We start from the raw sequence: 16,452 nt of genomic DNA on the forward strand, positions 1-16,452 counted from the left end.
GCAAGAGGGACAGAGGTCAGGCCTGGCCTTCCTGTGCCCTAACCCTCCATGGGTGCCCACTTACCCTCTGAGTAGGGGGTCTCCCTTGCCTGTCACTCACACTGCCAGGACCCCTTTTTTCCCCCTCTGCTTTTGTTCTGGTCTCATTGTCTACTTTCTCTCGCTCTGTTTTTCCCCCACTTATCTCTTTGCCTCTTGTTCCTCTTTTCCTTTTTTTTTTTTTTTTTTTTGCTACCGTCATCTTTGGTCAACAGCTGACTTGATGTGCCTGCAGGGGAAGCAAACCCCCCCTCCTTCCTTTCCTGGTCCTTCTGTCTGTCCTTCCTTCTCTAACCCTCCACCCCTCCCTCCTCATCTTGTGCCCTGCCGTGGCATTGGAGGGATCGGTTTACCCGGCAGCAGCTGAGGCGGGCTTCATTTGTCCCAGGGCTTCCCTCTGAAAAGGCATTTTTCCCCTCTGGAGAATTGCTCACTGCCCACGGTGACATTGAGCGCTTAATTGCGCTACTTCCAAATTTGGCAGTCTTGTTCTTTAGTGGCAGTTTGAGCCGTTGAACTCGATGTACTCTTGGCCTGCAGGGCCCGGCATTCCTTTAGGTAAAGATACGAGATTCTGCAGAGGAGGGAGACAGTTTCTAATTGTGATGTGTGACTAAATTGTGATGTAAACTAAACACCTCAACATGTGAGCACGCCTCAGTATAAACTTACCTGATCTAAAAGATGTTTTTATTTTTTATTGTTACACCTCAACATGTGAGTACGCCTCATTATAAACTTACCTGGTCTAAAAGATGTTTATTTTAATTGTTATATCTCTAAATATTGCAAATGCAGCACTAGAAGTGGGGACAAGTCACCAAATGAAGTGTGAATAATGAGCAACAAAAGTTACATCTTATTTTTCTCTCAATCTCTATTCTCTGGAACCTTGATGAAGTATTTATTATTCTTCTCCATGTGTTTACCAATTCCCACCGCTCACTGATGGGGAGAAAACTGCCTGCATAGTGCGGCTCTACCGCAAAGGCCCTTACTGAAGGCAAGTGTAAATATTTCTGCCAGAGCCTCTCTCGTCTCTTTTGGCAATTGCGTGTTTACGTTACCGCGCTGGGGGATACTCGCTTCTCTCTCTCTCTCAAGTGTGTCCACAACTCAAATTATGCAAAGTATGTTTAAAACCTAATCTTCATTACTCAACCACACGGAGAGAAAGGGCTCATTAAACAGTGTCATAACCAGGGAATGTGTGTTAATTGTGTTGGGGTGAGTGTATCTACAGTATGTACAGCATGCGACTCGCACGGAAGGTGTCGGTGGGGGTTTTCGTCTGCGTGGATGAAGTGCGTGTGCACCGAGTAGTTAAATATATTTGGTTTTGACACCTTCCGTGTTTACATTCGCCAGGATAAGAGGTGACTCCTGAGACACTCTGATCCCACCGTTTAAATGCCAAACACATGTGATTGCCCCTGTCTTTGTCCGGATTGTCTGACTAACTCAGTGCCTGGGCTGACTGTGAAAAGGTTACAGCGATGCAGTCAAGGCCATACTGGGGCTAACTCACTCAACTCTCCACCTTGTTTTCTGATTTCTCCAATCTTTTTTGAGTTCTAATGTGTTTGGTTTCTTTTCTTCCTACCTTCCTCTGTTGCAGGCTTATGTCTACGTTGACATTGAATATGAGGTATTTGTTCAGTTATACATAGCAGTTGTAGAGGAGTAGAACTCTAGCTTATAGTAGTTCTTTTGTGCTGATTTTGATGTAATAGGTCGCTCTCCCCTGCTCTCCAAATTCATCATTTATGGGTTTTTTTTCAGTGGTGCTGGCTGTATTCTAAGTTTGACAAACATTTGTCGTCTGCACGCAAAAACAGATTTGACACATTTAATGTCGGATAATGAGCTGATTGAAAAGTTGTGAACATGTGAGTTCCTCCTAGAACTTGGAAACACGACAGCCCGCCTCGGCTAAAACTTGGAAACACCATAACCAAGACCCTCTGGAGAAGGTGACAATCTGCTAGTCGAAATTTAACAAGTCCACAACGTAAGTCTCTTTATTGTTGATGGAGCTTCTCCAGGGTTTGTTACTTGATGACATCAGACACGAGAGCCTTGTTTTTCTGCTTGAAGCTTTAGGAGAGTGATTAAACATATTGCTATATTGTTTTGTGTGCATTTTGTGGATTTGCTCAGCTTAGTTGTGTCCACCCCTGCAGTAGATCTAGTAAAAGTCCTGAGCTGCCAGTCCTCTTTTGTCCTCGTGTCCCTATTGTTTTAATTGCCCCTCATGCCTTAGTCACAGGGTCTGGAGCACTCTACAAGCTGAACCAATAAATAACCTCCTCATCCCCGAATCTTGGCTGATTTTGTTTATCTTCAGGCTCATCACTGAAGGGGATGTGCTGTTGTGGAGGAGAGACCTTCACCCTCATCCACACACCAGAGTTTATTTGTAGAGCCCACGGTGATGGTTGGTAAATGGGGATGGGAGGAAGGCTCAAAAGCAGTGGTGTGTAATCACTGATCACGCTTCTGGTCCCTGAGCACACAGCCGCGCGGGAGAAAGGATTCTCATCTTATATGCACAGTTTGCACACCAGTCATTGGATTACCCTCATTAACAAGATAAAGGCAGTTAGACAAGACTGGTTACATGACTTTTGTTTGGTAGTCGATATTGCTCATGTGTGGAGGTAGATGTGTGTAATATCTTAAGCTCCACGAGGTAATGGAAAGAAAATTAGGGATTCAACTAGTGTTTTGGCTGGAGCAACTTAAAATTGCCATCAACACATAAATTGTTCTTTGTATCTTTGGTTTGAACCTGCAAAAAACTCTTTTGCCATTGCCCAACAAAATGTCACCCCAGTTTGTATGAGTGACGTCTGTGGTGCACATGCAGAAAATGACACTAGACTAAGCTACATGTCAGCAATGATTTGACAGATAGTGGAGTAATTCTGTGTGGTTGCTCTGATTGTAACCTGATTAACACAGACACGATAACAAGGTGGATGCATGGAAATAGCAATAATCAAAGCCTTATGTTCATGCAAGGATTAGCTTGCTGGCACTCGCATACTACTCCCGTACTGTCCACTATAGGAAAATGTATTCGTATAATGTGGTTAAAACTGAAAATAACTGTCCTTACCTGTGTTGACTTCACTTCCTATCCTCACAGCGTTCTTGTGTGTTTTGTCCTCAGGATGACCATGAGAGCGGCTCTAGCTCCACCAGTCGCAGTGTCTCAGACAGCTCCAAGGCCGTGGCCAAGCCCCGCCGCCTCCAACAGGCTGCCCCGAGCGACCCGGACCTGCCCCCAGGTGAGTGATGGCCCCCGGGGCCAGCGAGGCAGGCGTGGCCTCTGTGGGGGAGGATGGGGCCACAGAGTGAGGACTGAGATTAGGACCTATTACACGACAGAGAAACCTTTTTTTTTCTTTTTTCTTTTGGCCTCTGAGAATGCTAAAGAGACCAAACACTTGGATTAAAATCCACTGACTTGTTGTAGCCCAATGCTTGCAGAGGTCTGTCTCAGATTCAGATGCAGGTATTACTTGTAGCACTGTTTGTAATACCTGTTTTTGGGATGAGCTGTGTCTCCAGTGTAAATCAGCCAGAGAGAGCGGGGGATGCGTCTGTGATTAATCACACAGTGATGGCTCTTATCAACAAGGCCACTTGACCACATGCCTCCTACAGGGCCATGGATTCCTTGCCTGCCTTACTCCACCACTTTACTGCACCTCACAAAAAACAGCATTGTTTGATTGGGGCTGGATAATGGCCCAAGTGTTTTAGAAAGAAAGCTGTCATATTAGATTAAGAACTTTTTTATTTTTATGCTGGCTCAGAGAATTTGAATCTTAATTAAATGTCTGCAAAAGTGTAGAAGGATCTATCTGTCTGTCTGACAGCAAAGGTGAGAAAGAAGGTGGCAAAGGTAAGACTAAAATGTAAAGAAAAGATATGGCTTTAAGAGAGGGGGAGAAAATGCTGAAGAAAGGAGAGAGATGGGGGTCTTGAGCTTTTAAGAGCGAGGTCACAGTCTAACTCCCAACCATGAGGCTCACTCCCAGAGCCCTAGTATGCATGAATGTATGAACCTACACTCCTGGCTGCTTGTATCTGGGGAGGATCCATTTCCAGGCCCGATGTTATGAGATAATATCTCTCCCCAGCTGTTAAAGCAGGGTGCCTCACACCCCAGCAGCTCCTTTTGGGCCTGCCTTCAACAGATCCCCCAAGGTGTGTATGTGTGTGTGTGTGTTTTTTAGTGTATCTGTATTAAATTGAGGGCACACCCTGCACTGCTCCAGCAGTGGACCTTGTTTCAACCCATTACAGGCTGTAGAGACAACTCTGAGGTCAAAGGTTGCAGCACCTCAATAACAGCGAGGAAGCAGATGAACGCTGTAATCCCAGCCGTCCTAATTAAAAAGGTGGAGGTTAAAAGGTAGATGGGGTAAAACTAACCTGCTATGACTCAGACAGAGGAAGTTTTCCTAAGAATGAGATACAAAACAAACCTGTCATGAGTCTTTAATGTATTTAAAGGATGTTTTTATGAAAGTGCAGACACAGCACACAGACATTCATTCATTAGTCTAGTGAGTACCGTATGTAGCCTTGTTATAGTCCAGTGGTTTGGATACACATGTTGCTGCCTTGTAGCATTTCCATTTCTACTGAATATGATAGCTCTAATCTTAAATATACTGAAATGCATGCCGCTAGCCCCGCTGTGTGCCACAGCGTCTCTTTTGGTACCACCAATAAAAACATCTCATGGTCTAAATCCTACACATAACACATCAGCTGGGACTTAGCAGAGGCACTTCTCTTTACTCATAATGCAATTATTACTATCATCATATAGATATCGTATAATATATAAGACAATACTAAAATATTATTTTTTTCATGTGTATTTATTTATTTTTTGGTATTTGAGCGGTGTATGATATTTAGGGTGGGTGGGTAGGGGACCGTGGCACCGTGTGTAGATGTGTGCCTGTTGAGGAAGACCCGTGTGAGCAGCGAGACCATCGCAGACAAACGGACGGTCTTACCTCCTCGGCAGCATCCACGTCGACAAACCTCGGCGTTGCTTCTGCTCCCCTCCTCTTCAAAACAACCAAAACAAAACACGGCCGACACTAAAAAGCAGCCACCAGCAATTATCCAGTCATTTGGCCTTAAGCTCTCACATGCTGAATGAATTTATCCTCCCTGTTCTCCCTGTGGTGGAAAATAGTGATGTTAATTCATATGCCATGGGATTGGTAGCCACACAAAGACCAAAGACCAAGTGCTTCCACCTTGGGCGATTCTGTGAGTGATTATGTTTACTGCTGCTTGTGGGGGACCAGCGGCCACTGTTTGTGAGAACCGCATTGCTCCGTTCCAGGGGAATCCTGCTCTGGCCCTATTCACACTGTTGGAAATGTGTTTCGTTTGATATGAGTTCAAAGAGATTCAAAAGTGGCAGGTCTCGCTTTAAGTCCGGGTTCAGCGTGCTACCTGTGAGTTGGGTGGATCAAAGTTCTGCTCAAGGTTTCAAAGCCCCTCTCCTAAAGAGACAGGTTTTTGCAAGTGCATTAGGACATTTTGTATGACATGTCTCTGCAGTCTGACAGTCTCTCTGGATACATTATTTCTTGTCACATGGGATAACTTGTTATTTGGGATATTTGATTGAAATTGGACACTGCATCTGCAAGCATAATGTTAATGTGTAAACATATATATTTGACTCGTGTACAGCTATCAACCAATGTTTTTATATCAACCTTTGCATTGGACGTACTAGAGCATTTAGGGACCAGTTCTTCTATTTGTCCTTATTGAATAAATACATGGAGCTTGGTCACAAAATATGGAGTCCAAATTTCAGTCCTAACCATAGGCTGTGTTTAAGTGGACGTAGTCGTTGTGACGTCACCAATCAGTTTGTGGGCTGCTGATAACAACTGCTGTGTGCATGTGTTGAAGTGTTGTTTCCCACCCTGCCCCAAAAGCACAAAATGCACATTATTACTTGGGCTACGGTCAGTGTGTATGTAGGTGCATTCACTCCAACGTTTGATACATTTCTTATGCCATGTTTAGGTTATATGCGTACTGTTGTGAGAGTGCATACACCTAGATTTACTGTGTTTCTGTTGCTTTGTGTGTGTTCAAGAATTGTGCATGCATGCACGGTAGTGTTGTGTAAGTATGCGTGTGATTGGAGGAGATTGAGATTTGCACGGGCTGAAATGCAAACACTCTCCTGAGAGAAATCCATGGTCCAGTGCTACTGCTGTCCTGGTACCGGGACCTTTGCTCAAAATACATCAATACAGCAGCTGTTCTGGTATTACTGGGAAATGCTACTTATAGACAGGGAATATCCCATACTGGTGAAGGCTGGAGCTTTCTCCTGTGCTGGAGACCTGCTGTACCATGCATGACTGGGTTCTGTGATTCTACAGTTTTACTATAAGAGGCCCTGGAGCTAATCGAATGGCTAACATAACCAAGTGCTGGTAGTAGCTTTGTAATAGGCTTGCTGTGTTTCCTTGCCATGGTGGAAGTGAGATCCTTGTACCACCATGTTTAAGTTCATGGCCTTTTGTATTTTATAGATTAAAGATAAAAATAATTTTGTGAAGTATACTCAACACATTAAAGGTGTTATGTCCCACAGTAGCTACTATATGTGTTCTCTTGGCTACATTGCTAACGTACTAATTACATTCCAGGGTAACACAGCAGGACCAGCTTACAGTACATTTATTGTCTGATGGACTTGTCAGTCTTCCTCTCCATGGCCAAGAACTGGAATGGCTGATAGCTGCTAATACTTTCCATATACAGGAGAGATGGTGAGCACGGACAGTATAGTGTTTCTTTCCTGTATTGCACAGAAGAGAGTACTTTGCCTGTTCTGAGATCACATAAAGGAGCTGGTTTTTCCAGTCATTTTATGGTTGAACAGTTTTAAGTGGGCTCCTTCCCTGTGGGCCGCAGCACAGGTGCTGGCTGTGTCAATTGTTTACAGAAGTTCAGAGCGGCGCGATGGCTCGCAGAGAGACGGATTGGGGGCCCCGGACTCCGGTGCGAGGCAAGAGGAGGTAGAGCAAAAGTAAGCGAGTGCAAAGAGAGAGAGAGACACTCTGACACGGGTAAATTAGATCCAGAGAGGGAAATAGCAGGAGGTAAAGTGACTGTTTTACTGCCTGGGCTGCAGGTGCGCAGAACCGCAAGGCGCGCACACACACATGCACACGGCCACATTCATGCACGCAAGAAAAGCAGCCAGGCACACACCCGGGCTCCGACAAGCACACGCATGCATGCAGGCGTGCACAAATGTCACGGACACACATTGCGTTTATGAGTCGAGTTTATATGTCATCCTCTCTTCCTGCTACTCTGTTTGGTCAGGCAGCAAACTCATGAGAATTTTTGTCAATTGGATTATGCTACTGCGTGGACGGGCCTGTGTACAAGTGGCAGAACAGTTCACCAATTCATATAAATATTTTCATCAACAGCACCATTTAGTTCTGCCCAATTATCGGTTGTGTTTTTCTGGGCTAGGCGTGTAGATACAGGAAGACAAACATTTAGTTTGGAAAATAAGGGGAAAACATTAAAGGTTTATATGTTTTAACTTGTAGCGACTGTGTTTAACAGTACATGCGAGGAATGAATAATGCCATTGGTCCAGTGGTTAGGAGGATTTACTGCTGTATATTTTCCTATTTTATGGTTGGAACTCCCCCGTCTGTAATATTTTAAGTTCTTTCTTACTTGGTTGAGTGATGACCTTAGCATGTATGTTTTTCCTGCGAAGCTTCTGTTTCTGGGCGTCACTGTGGCCATTAGGAGGTACCGGTAACACTGCAGGATGGCTCCCCCAGCCCTGCTGAAACCCAATCTTTCTCTCTCCCGCCTGCTGCATCCCTCCGCCTCTTCACCACACAAAGCCGCTGGCCCCCACATTTCACCCCCACCAAAAAACAATCTATTTCTATATTCCTTTTGTACAAAGTTGATTTCTCAAGCCTTCGCTCTCCATCACCACAAACTTTCAAAGTGCCTGTCTCATTCTATTCATATCCCGTAATGCATTAAAAGTTTGAATGTGTATGTCAAGTGTATGGTCTTGGGTCTCTTCAAGACCCAAGACCATACACTTGACATAGTTCTTGTCATAGTTCTTGTCATAGTTGACATAGTTCCAATGTGCCCTCAATAACTCTTGTCTTGTATAAGTATGTTTAAAGGTCTGAGTTTTGTACGTGTGAAGGCATGTGTATGCTAATCCAATGTATCTTGTGTATGTTGAATTGAACGTGCAGGCTCCTCGGTGGTTTTAAGGGGCTTGGGAGGGATACGTTTAAGGCACTGAGTGCATAGTTTTGGGTTAAACAGGACTTTTGCATCTGAGTGGAGAGCTCTTCAGAGATTCATAAATCCACCCAGGATTTGTAGCGCTGCTCAGGCACGGCGAGGAGTAAAAATGTTTTCTTATGGATATTTAGCTTCTTTTCACTTTACATGTCCGCGGAATAGAAAAATAACACGTCAGGCCCTCATCTTATTTATGAGCCAATGAGGATGGCAGGTGTCAGTAGTATTGAGGCCAGACTTTTAGGGAATGTGGGTCTGGACTTTACTTTTTTAAGTTGTCTCGCTATTTTAGTAGACATATGCTAATATAGCTACTATGTGTCTGAGCTATTTGTAATTTGGTATGCTTTTAGTGCAGTTTAAGATGTTCCTCATGTGTTTGCTTATGTGTTCTTCAGGTTACGTGCAGAGTCTGATCCGGCGTGTGGTGAACAACGTGAACATCGTGGTGAACAACCTGATCCTCAAGTACGTGGAGGACGACATCGTGCTGTCGGTCAACATCACCTCTGCGGAGTGCTACACCGTGGATGATATGTGGGAGAGGGCCTTCATGGACATCACTGGTGAGCAACGGCTGCTTACATTCCCCGATAGTGGGATTAACTAGTAAATCCACTGAGACAAGAACCTATATACTACAGTAAGTGTTTCATGTTGTTAGTTCAGACTAAGGTCAAACTGACGGATCAGACAAGTTTAAACATTCGTGGCTCTGTGCGTGAATGCCCAGAGTCTGCTGCCAGAGTAGTCGGTCTCCCCAGTCTGATTGAAGCATGTGCAGGATCCAGTGCAGAGTGGGCTCTGAAACAGAAAAGAGCTCACATTTAAAACCATAATAGATGAGCGAGGTGGGGGATTTTAAACCTCAGCATGCCATATGGAAATTGAACAGTAAGAAGTATAATCCTTGCGGGACCTTGCTTTTGATGGCTCCATGGTTAATGTGTTATGTTTTTAATTCGTAAAGGTAGAGATACTAATTACTTCTTCTCCCTATGCCAATAACAATCCCTGTCAGTTCCATATTATTTCTCATAACTGGACAATGACTTGTGGATCCAGCCATTCCTTCCTGACTGCCTCCAGTAGAGTAGTGTTGGCTGCAGACATTTAACATGGAGAGCCACAGACTACACTTAACTCTTTGATTTGTCACATTGTTGTTCTCTGTATGAAATGCCTAAGCTTTCCTTTGAAATCCAGTTGTTCTTTAACTATGCAGAGCTAACAGGGCGCTTTATGTCACACAAGCCTGGCATCTTAGGCTTTTCTTGAAACTTGATGTTAATGTTCCACAACGACGATCAACTTTTAAAATCTTCAAAGGCTGTGTTTCTTCACTGCGGCTGTACTGTAGGCCTATGTCCCTTCTCTGTAAAGGGTGTATTGCGTTTGGAAGCTGTGGTGTAGCTCAGACTCCGTGGTTTCTCAGGTTACTGTCAGAGAATTACAATTATTTCAAACTTGAACTACCATCATAACGATGGAGAAAGAGCTGCTTCTTCATAGGGAGTCGCAAAAGCCTACATCAACAGAGAAATCCCGGAGTGGTCATTTTCAGTCACTGTTATCACTGTGGAATTTCTTGTTAAGGGGGGCCCTATTCCAACATGTAAGGCAAGTAGTGGTTACAACAGTAGTTACTGGCACTCTGCAGAGAATGAAATGTTTCTGGGAATGATGAGTGCTGTTATCAGGCTGCCAGGCGTGAGTGAGTCAGTGACAATTGAGTATCTGGTGACACATGCACACAAAAGCACAAACCGCTTGGTTGTACAAAAGTTACATAACACAACAGCTCTGTGAGGTCTGCTGAGTGTTATCTCCACTGCTTCCCTAGATCACAGATAATGAGGATTTACTGTCACGGCATGCTCTCTGTATATGTGTGTATGTTTGTATTCGTTTTTGTTTAATGATACCTCTATGCATGTATGTTGACATGTTTGATTAGTGTCAACCTGTTTTCAATGCAGAATTATATGTTGTAATTTTGTCTTTGTTTTTTTCCTCTGTGAAGCTCCAGAGCTGGTCCTAAGGAAAGTGATCAACTTTGCAGACTGTACCGTGTGCTTAGACAAGCGGAATGCCAGCGGCAAGATCGAGTTTTACCAGGACCCGCTGCTGTACAAGTGCTCCTTCAGAACGCGTCTCCATTTCACCTACGACAACATCAATTCCAAGATCCCATCCGTCATCAAAGTGAGCGGCAGTAACATAAGTCATTATCTTCCCAGAGCCCAAGATGGAGAACAAAATGGTTTTATGTGGGTCAATCTGATGTCTTTTTGGTATCGTCCAAACATGTCACACATTCCAGTGATGGAAAAGAGGAACAATTGGCCTACTTTTGTTAGGTTAGCTGCTCTCAAGTCAATAGCAGGATAGTGACTTAGTTCAGTCCATTGTTCTGGATACGTATGGAAGATGGTTTGTTTTTGCAAGATTTTACTTCCTGCACTAAAATGCAAGATAATGCAACAAATACTGATGTGTCACTGTAGTACCATCAGTATTTGGGTTTGACTAGAGTGACTTTTTTAATTTTGGTCTGCTTATCTGAAAAATGACACTTTGTTTCAGTCTGTTTGGTTTGAAAAAAAGCAGCCCTTGGGAAGAAAATGCTTTTCCTATCTTGGCCAAGTTAATCAATGTTCAAGAACTAGTCAACCATGTTGATGTAATTGAGAACACTCAGTCTAGATAACGATCTCATGTCATGAAGCACCGCTGATGTTTAGAATATCTGTAATTAGCTTAATTTCAATCTATGTAAACTATTTCTGATGGAAAAAGTAATCTTCGGCGGATACATTTTTACCTCTCAAACCGTGGGTTAAAATCCGGACATTTATAATCCTTTGCACAGTCTCGCCTGAACATTTACTGCGGCTGTCTTTTGTTCATAATTGTTCATCTTTCCACTATAATGCTACATCACGGTACATTTAATTCGCTCCCATTTATCTGTTCACTGAATTTTAAAGCAATTGTGACTCATTCCCATCTACACGTAGTCGGTACAGTAACCAGCTTTGTGGTTTTCATGGTGTCCTGTCAACAGAACCATACATCTAGAGTAGTTCTTTTACAGCATGTTAAGCAATAGCATTGGTAAGTCCACGTTTGACTGTATTCCAGTGTCTTCTGTTATTAAAATGTATCAAGACTGTATAGTACAAAATGTATAATACAAACTCCAAAAGTTTTCCAGTAAATACACACATTTCATGTATCATGTTTCCATTTGGACCTGACCTCTTTTACCCTGACATTGTTTTAATATTATGGGATGTATGTACTTCCTTCTTGTTACTCTATACAGTACTTTTACTTGCATTCAGGCCATACTTTGTGGTTTGTAGCTGTCGATTATCACTTTGTTTACCAGGAGCAGAAATTACATCCTCCACATGCAACTCTCAGTTAGCCAGAGGGGGATCCACACCAGCTCCTACAGGGCCTGGGGAAGCTCTACCCTTTTTTTATTAAGCATTCCTGTTCACATTAAGCATGTGTTTATAATCATCTAAACGTATAATTTAAACAGTAACGTCACTTACAATTTCATCTTCTCCATGTTTCCTCAGATCCAGACAATGGTGGAGAGCCTGAAGTTGTCCATTACTGATCAGCAGCTGCCCATGTTTATCCGCATTTTAGAGCTGATTATTGCCCTCTACTACGGGGAGCTCGGAGGACACAAAGAGGGCGAGGGGGAAGAGGGCAGTGTTCATGTCAGGGAGGCTGGAGCAATTTTACCTGGTGAGTTTTTAAAAACATTTTTTTATTGTTATCTGAAATAAAAAAAACTCTGGGTTGCTTTAAATAATCTGAAATGTTTTTAAAAGTTCTGAGCCAAGTTTTTTTTTAAATTTGCCACTTGATGACTAGCAGATGATGATGAAGTACATTACGTTAGGTCAATTAGGTCAATTAATTTCTGCTCTTTATTTCACCTACAAGATGGTATTTTTATGACTGAGGGCCCTCCTTTTTGCTGATACTGCTGTGCTGTAGCTGTACAGTTATGAACCAAGCAAACAACCTACACAGCAAAGCAACATTTTTTGGGCTCTTTCAAAATACATTTCTAAATGATATATTGAGGTCTCAAAGGGATGTAGCGAGTGTGTCAGTGTAGTTCCCGTAGCAGTCATATTTCGCAGACAAAATGTGGTTGAAAGCTCGGAAGTGGTTAATGAGCCATCCGACCGTGCACAATGCTTTGAAGCTTTTCCTCTGACAGCGTTTTCATTTGCACGTTGCCTCGTTCTCTTCAGAGGGCTATGTCTGACCAATGCGCTGCTGCTGTTCCTAAACGGGACATTTAACATCACTTTGACCGTGCTGTTGCGCTCCTCCTGCTTTTTCCACAAACAAAAGCTGAAGCGTGTAACTCAACACAGACCGTTGTCGTCAGGCCTGATCCCCTCCATGTGGATGGAGGCAGGGAAGAGGAGGATGACGGGAAGACACAGGGACGAGTCAAACACAGGCCCATCTCTGGTTCTCTGATGGGAGCACCGTTAGAAATCACCCCCCCCAGACATCCAGGAGCTGAGCAAAACACACTCATGCAGTCAGTTTCTGGTGCACCACATACAGACTCGCACAATATCACACATAGACTATATACTTACCTCAGTCCCGAAACGCCCATCTCATGTCCCCCCCCGACTGTTCATCCTCATCTTAGCCAAATAGAACAGTATCAGGTCCCAGGTCCCACTGGGCTAGATCAGCCTCTGTAGCACCAGGAGCGAATTATGGTGCAGGGGAAGTGGTGGGCAGAGGGCAGGCAGGCAGCCCAGCACAACACAGCCCATTCGCTCACTCCCTCCGACTCGCTCCCTGCCTCTTGGCCTGGAACTTTTACTGCTAGTTGGCGCAGCTTCCAGTTCAGTGTCCAATGCCAGATGTAAGAGTCGGTGTCATGCTACTGCTATGCGGAGCCTCTGAGAATGAATTAGTATCCCATCACAAAAATATACAAGAGGGGACCAGCTCTTGGAACCTGAGCGCCCCCAGATCTTGTTATGCTGGAAGTAATCGACAGAGTGAAGAAGCTGAAGGGGGGGGTGTGTGTGTGTGTGTGTGTGTGTGTGTGTGTGTGTGTGTGTGTGTGTGTGTGTGTGTGTGTGTGTGTGTGTGTGTGTGTGTGCACTGTAGTAGGTGGGTGTGTGTGTGTGTGCACTGTAGTAGGTGGGTGTGTGTTTGTTGGGAGGTGTTGCTGCAGGAACATATGGTTTCAGTGTATTCATTTCAGATTTAAGGAATAAAAACTGAATTCTTTTAATAAAAGTATCAGAATTACAGCTCAGATGATTTATTGTTTGTAATAAAGAACATATAATGTATTTCTCTTAACCACCACAGACAAACTTCCCCATTGATAGGTTCTGAGTTCTACAACTTTCATGTATGTTGACGCTTACAGTTACTGACTTGGCTTACATGCATATTTATTTTTAGTGTGTTGCAGCTTGTAGGAAACAATGATTGTCACATGATTGCTGGAACATGATGCCGGTATCATACATAGTACTTTATCACATTCACTTGATTTCCCATAGGCTGTTTGTGGTCAGACTTTGCTGTATAATCTGACTCCAGTGCCTTCTGTCTGTCTGTGTGTGTGTGTGTTTGTCTGTTTGTGTTTTTATTTTTCTTACTCTTGCTTACGCTTAATATTAATGTTCCCCCATGTGAAGGTGTTTTTTTCTTTTTGCCAATTAACAAAGTGGAAAAAGCCTTGTAATGTGTTTATGTGCCCATGATTCACCGTGGCTGCAAGTTGTTTGTTTGATTCCTTCCCTTTTAGGTAAGAGCCAATGTCTCATTAATGAATAGCCCTAATAGGTGAACGGTGCGGGACACTTGTGTGTCACTAACCAAAGCAGCCCTTTTCAGTCAAGATCAGACGGCTAGCTTTTCCCGCCATCTGAAATTCAATGAAGTCTGTGAAACACTGTAAAAAATGTTAGTGGTTGGAAACACAGATGACTAACATGCTCGAACCAGCTGGTCACGGCACCGAAAGCTGTACAGTTTCAACAAGTATGTGAAGAATTGTGGAAATGTGTGTGTCTCTCTGTATAACATATATGTGTATGAGTGTTTGTGTGGTTCTCCAATGGCGTATGAAAGTAAGTTTTTAGCTCTGTGGGAGAGCCTCAGAGTCCTTAGAGGCCCATCGAATGTAATGGAGCATCACAAATGTATCAGCCAGAGGCCACAGACTATCTGCCCATTATGAACCTCATGCGGCTCCCTTTATGTAACCCCAGCGACGTGACGGGGCCCCTTTTTAATCATCTTCCCACTTTTTAATATCGGTGTGAAGACGTTGAGTGTAGAAGTCAATGGAAGCGCATGGATGAAACGGCTTTTCCGTCTCGAAGAGCGTTTTTATATTGTGCTGCCACGACCGCTTGAACGGGTTTTAAAACATTTTGATGTTAATGTGACGCTAGTGGTGTTAAATTGAAACCGTATGCAACACACATGTTCGATATGTGTTCCATTCTTTTATATTAAAGTAGGTAGGCCAGTGGGCCGCAGTGAGCGTGCAACATATTACCTGTGATGAAGTGGTGAACAGACAGATCTAATATATCGGATAAGCTGCGACTGGAAAGGCGGCGAGCAGAGCAGCCTTTACTCAGTGGTCAGGTAAGCGGTCCACCTCTCCCTCTATAAACATGGAGGGACATCTACTGGCCTGTGTGGGCACTGCCTGCTCTCACTCCTCCCCTCCCACCGTCTCAATGTCACTCAGCTGCTCACTCACTTACACGCCCACTCCTAGCCGCCACTCGCTAGCTCAGACATACACCGCTGCCCGGAGGCCTTGGGCTCATGGAAACCAACCATGACCCTGACACATCCCATTACACAGCGCTTCTGAGCTCTGCTTGTGGACATGTCCACGAGAAAGATTCCAGTCTGGCTGTGATCGCTGTCACGGCGATCCTGTGTGTCATGGTGCATACGTTTTGGCCAACCCACATCGCTCTCTGGGAATTTTTTCACTCCCCTCCTTCGGATTAATACTTCAAAGTCTCCTTAAGCCGCTCTTTTTTGATCACTTGATTGGTAATTGTGCTTTTATTTTGATTGCCTCGCTATTCGAACGTAGGCCTCGTCAGGCTGTGACGTGAAGCGAAAGAGCTTAACTTGTTGAACTGACACCTCAAAGGCTTCCACGGAGGGAAAACAAAAAGGGGGGAAATGAGAGATAAAATCCAGCAGGGGGATTTAGGGGGGAGAAGGAAGGGAGATAAAAAGCCATAACATGGGATTTCCAACTGCCAATTCGCAAAGTGAAAGATTTAATTAAAATATGTCATAATTTTCACCGCCTTAGCCTCTGGGATTCCTGAGCTGTGACCTCACGGACAATTACTGTTTTCTCACCGAGGACGTGAGGCCGCGAGGAACGGGATTACACATTCTTGCATATTGACATCAGCTTCCTCTCTCTTCCGACGTGCATGGAAACAGACGCGATGAGATGATTTCGGTGGTCGGAGTCGGTGCATGGTGGCTTGGGGAACCTGTGAACCCCTCAAATAGTTTGCTTAGAGAGAGGCCAAAATTCTGTCCAGCCGAAGGGCCTGCCTGTTGAGTCTTTTATTTATATTCAACCCTTTAGTTATTCTAGTATCCCTTTCGTCCAGACTTTGTCCCATATTTAGACCATTCGTCTGTCCAGGCAGTCCCCACTCAGACTCAGTCTCCCACCATCATCTACCTTACCTCCCCCCCCGGTGTGAGGCCTGTGCTTCACAGTAGCCGGTGCTCCAGTCAACCCCCAGGTGCTTTCCGTATATGTGTCGCCACACAGTCACAGTTGACCCTTCCTAGCCTTCACCTGTACTCGCCAAGCCCGGATTGCGCCGATGGCTCGTTGCTACTCGGCCTCCCTCGTGGCCTCCATTTCAGTCTGTTGGCCGCTAAACAAACATGTGACCAAACCCCCCCTCTGGTGCATGCAGTCTTTGTGGATGCAGCCTGTGCTGCTGGGCCCAGCTC

At 44.3% G+C, this 16,452-nt stretch overlaps 1 protein-coding gene across 2 annotated transcripts in view; it reads left to right on the forward strand.

Annotated features, from left to right (window-relative positions):
• vps13b (vacuolar protein sorting 13 homolog B) overlaps positions 1-16,452 on the forward strand; it is a 339,886-nt gene that overhangs the window by 17,582 nt on the left and 305,852 nt on the right. For both annotated transcript variants that reach the window (XM_079164264.1, XM_079164265.1), the window contains exons 4-7: positions 3,215-3,332; positions 8,811-8,978; positions 10,436-10,617; positions 12,006-12,180. In XM_079164264.1, coding sequence (XP_079020390.1) covers positions 3,215-3,332; positions 8,811-8,978; positions 10,436-10,617; positions 12,006-12,180 — 643 coding nt within the window. The remainder of the gene's footprint in view (positions 1-3,214; positions 3,333-8,810; positions 8,979-10,435; positions 10,618-12,005; positions 12,181-16,452) is intronic.

Source organism: Pholis gunnellus (genome assembly GCF_910591455.1).
Source record: "Pholis gunnellus genome assembly, chromosome: 8".
NCBI lineage: Eukaryota > Metazoa > Chordata > Actinopteri > Perciformes > Pholidae > Pholis > Pholis gunnellus.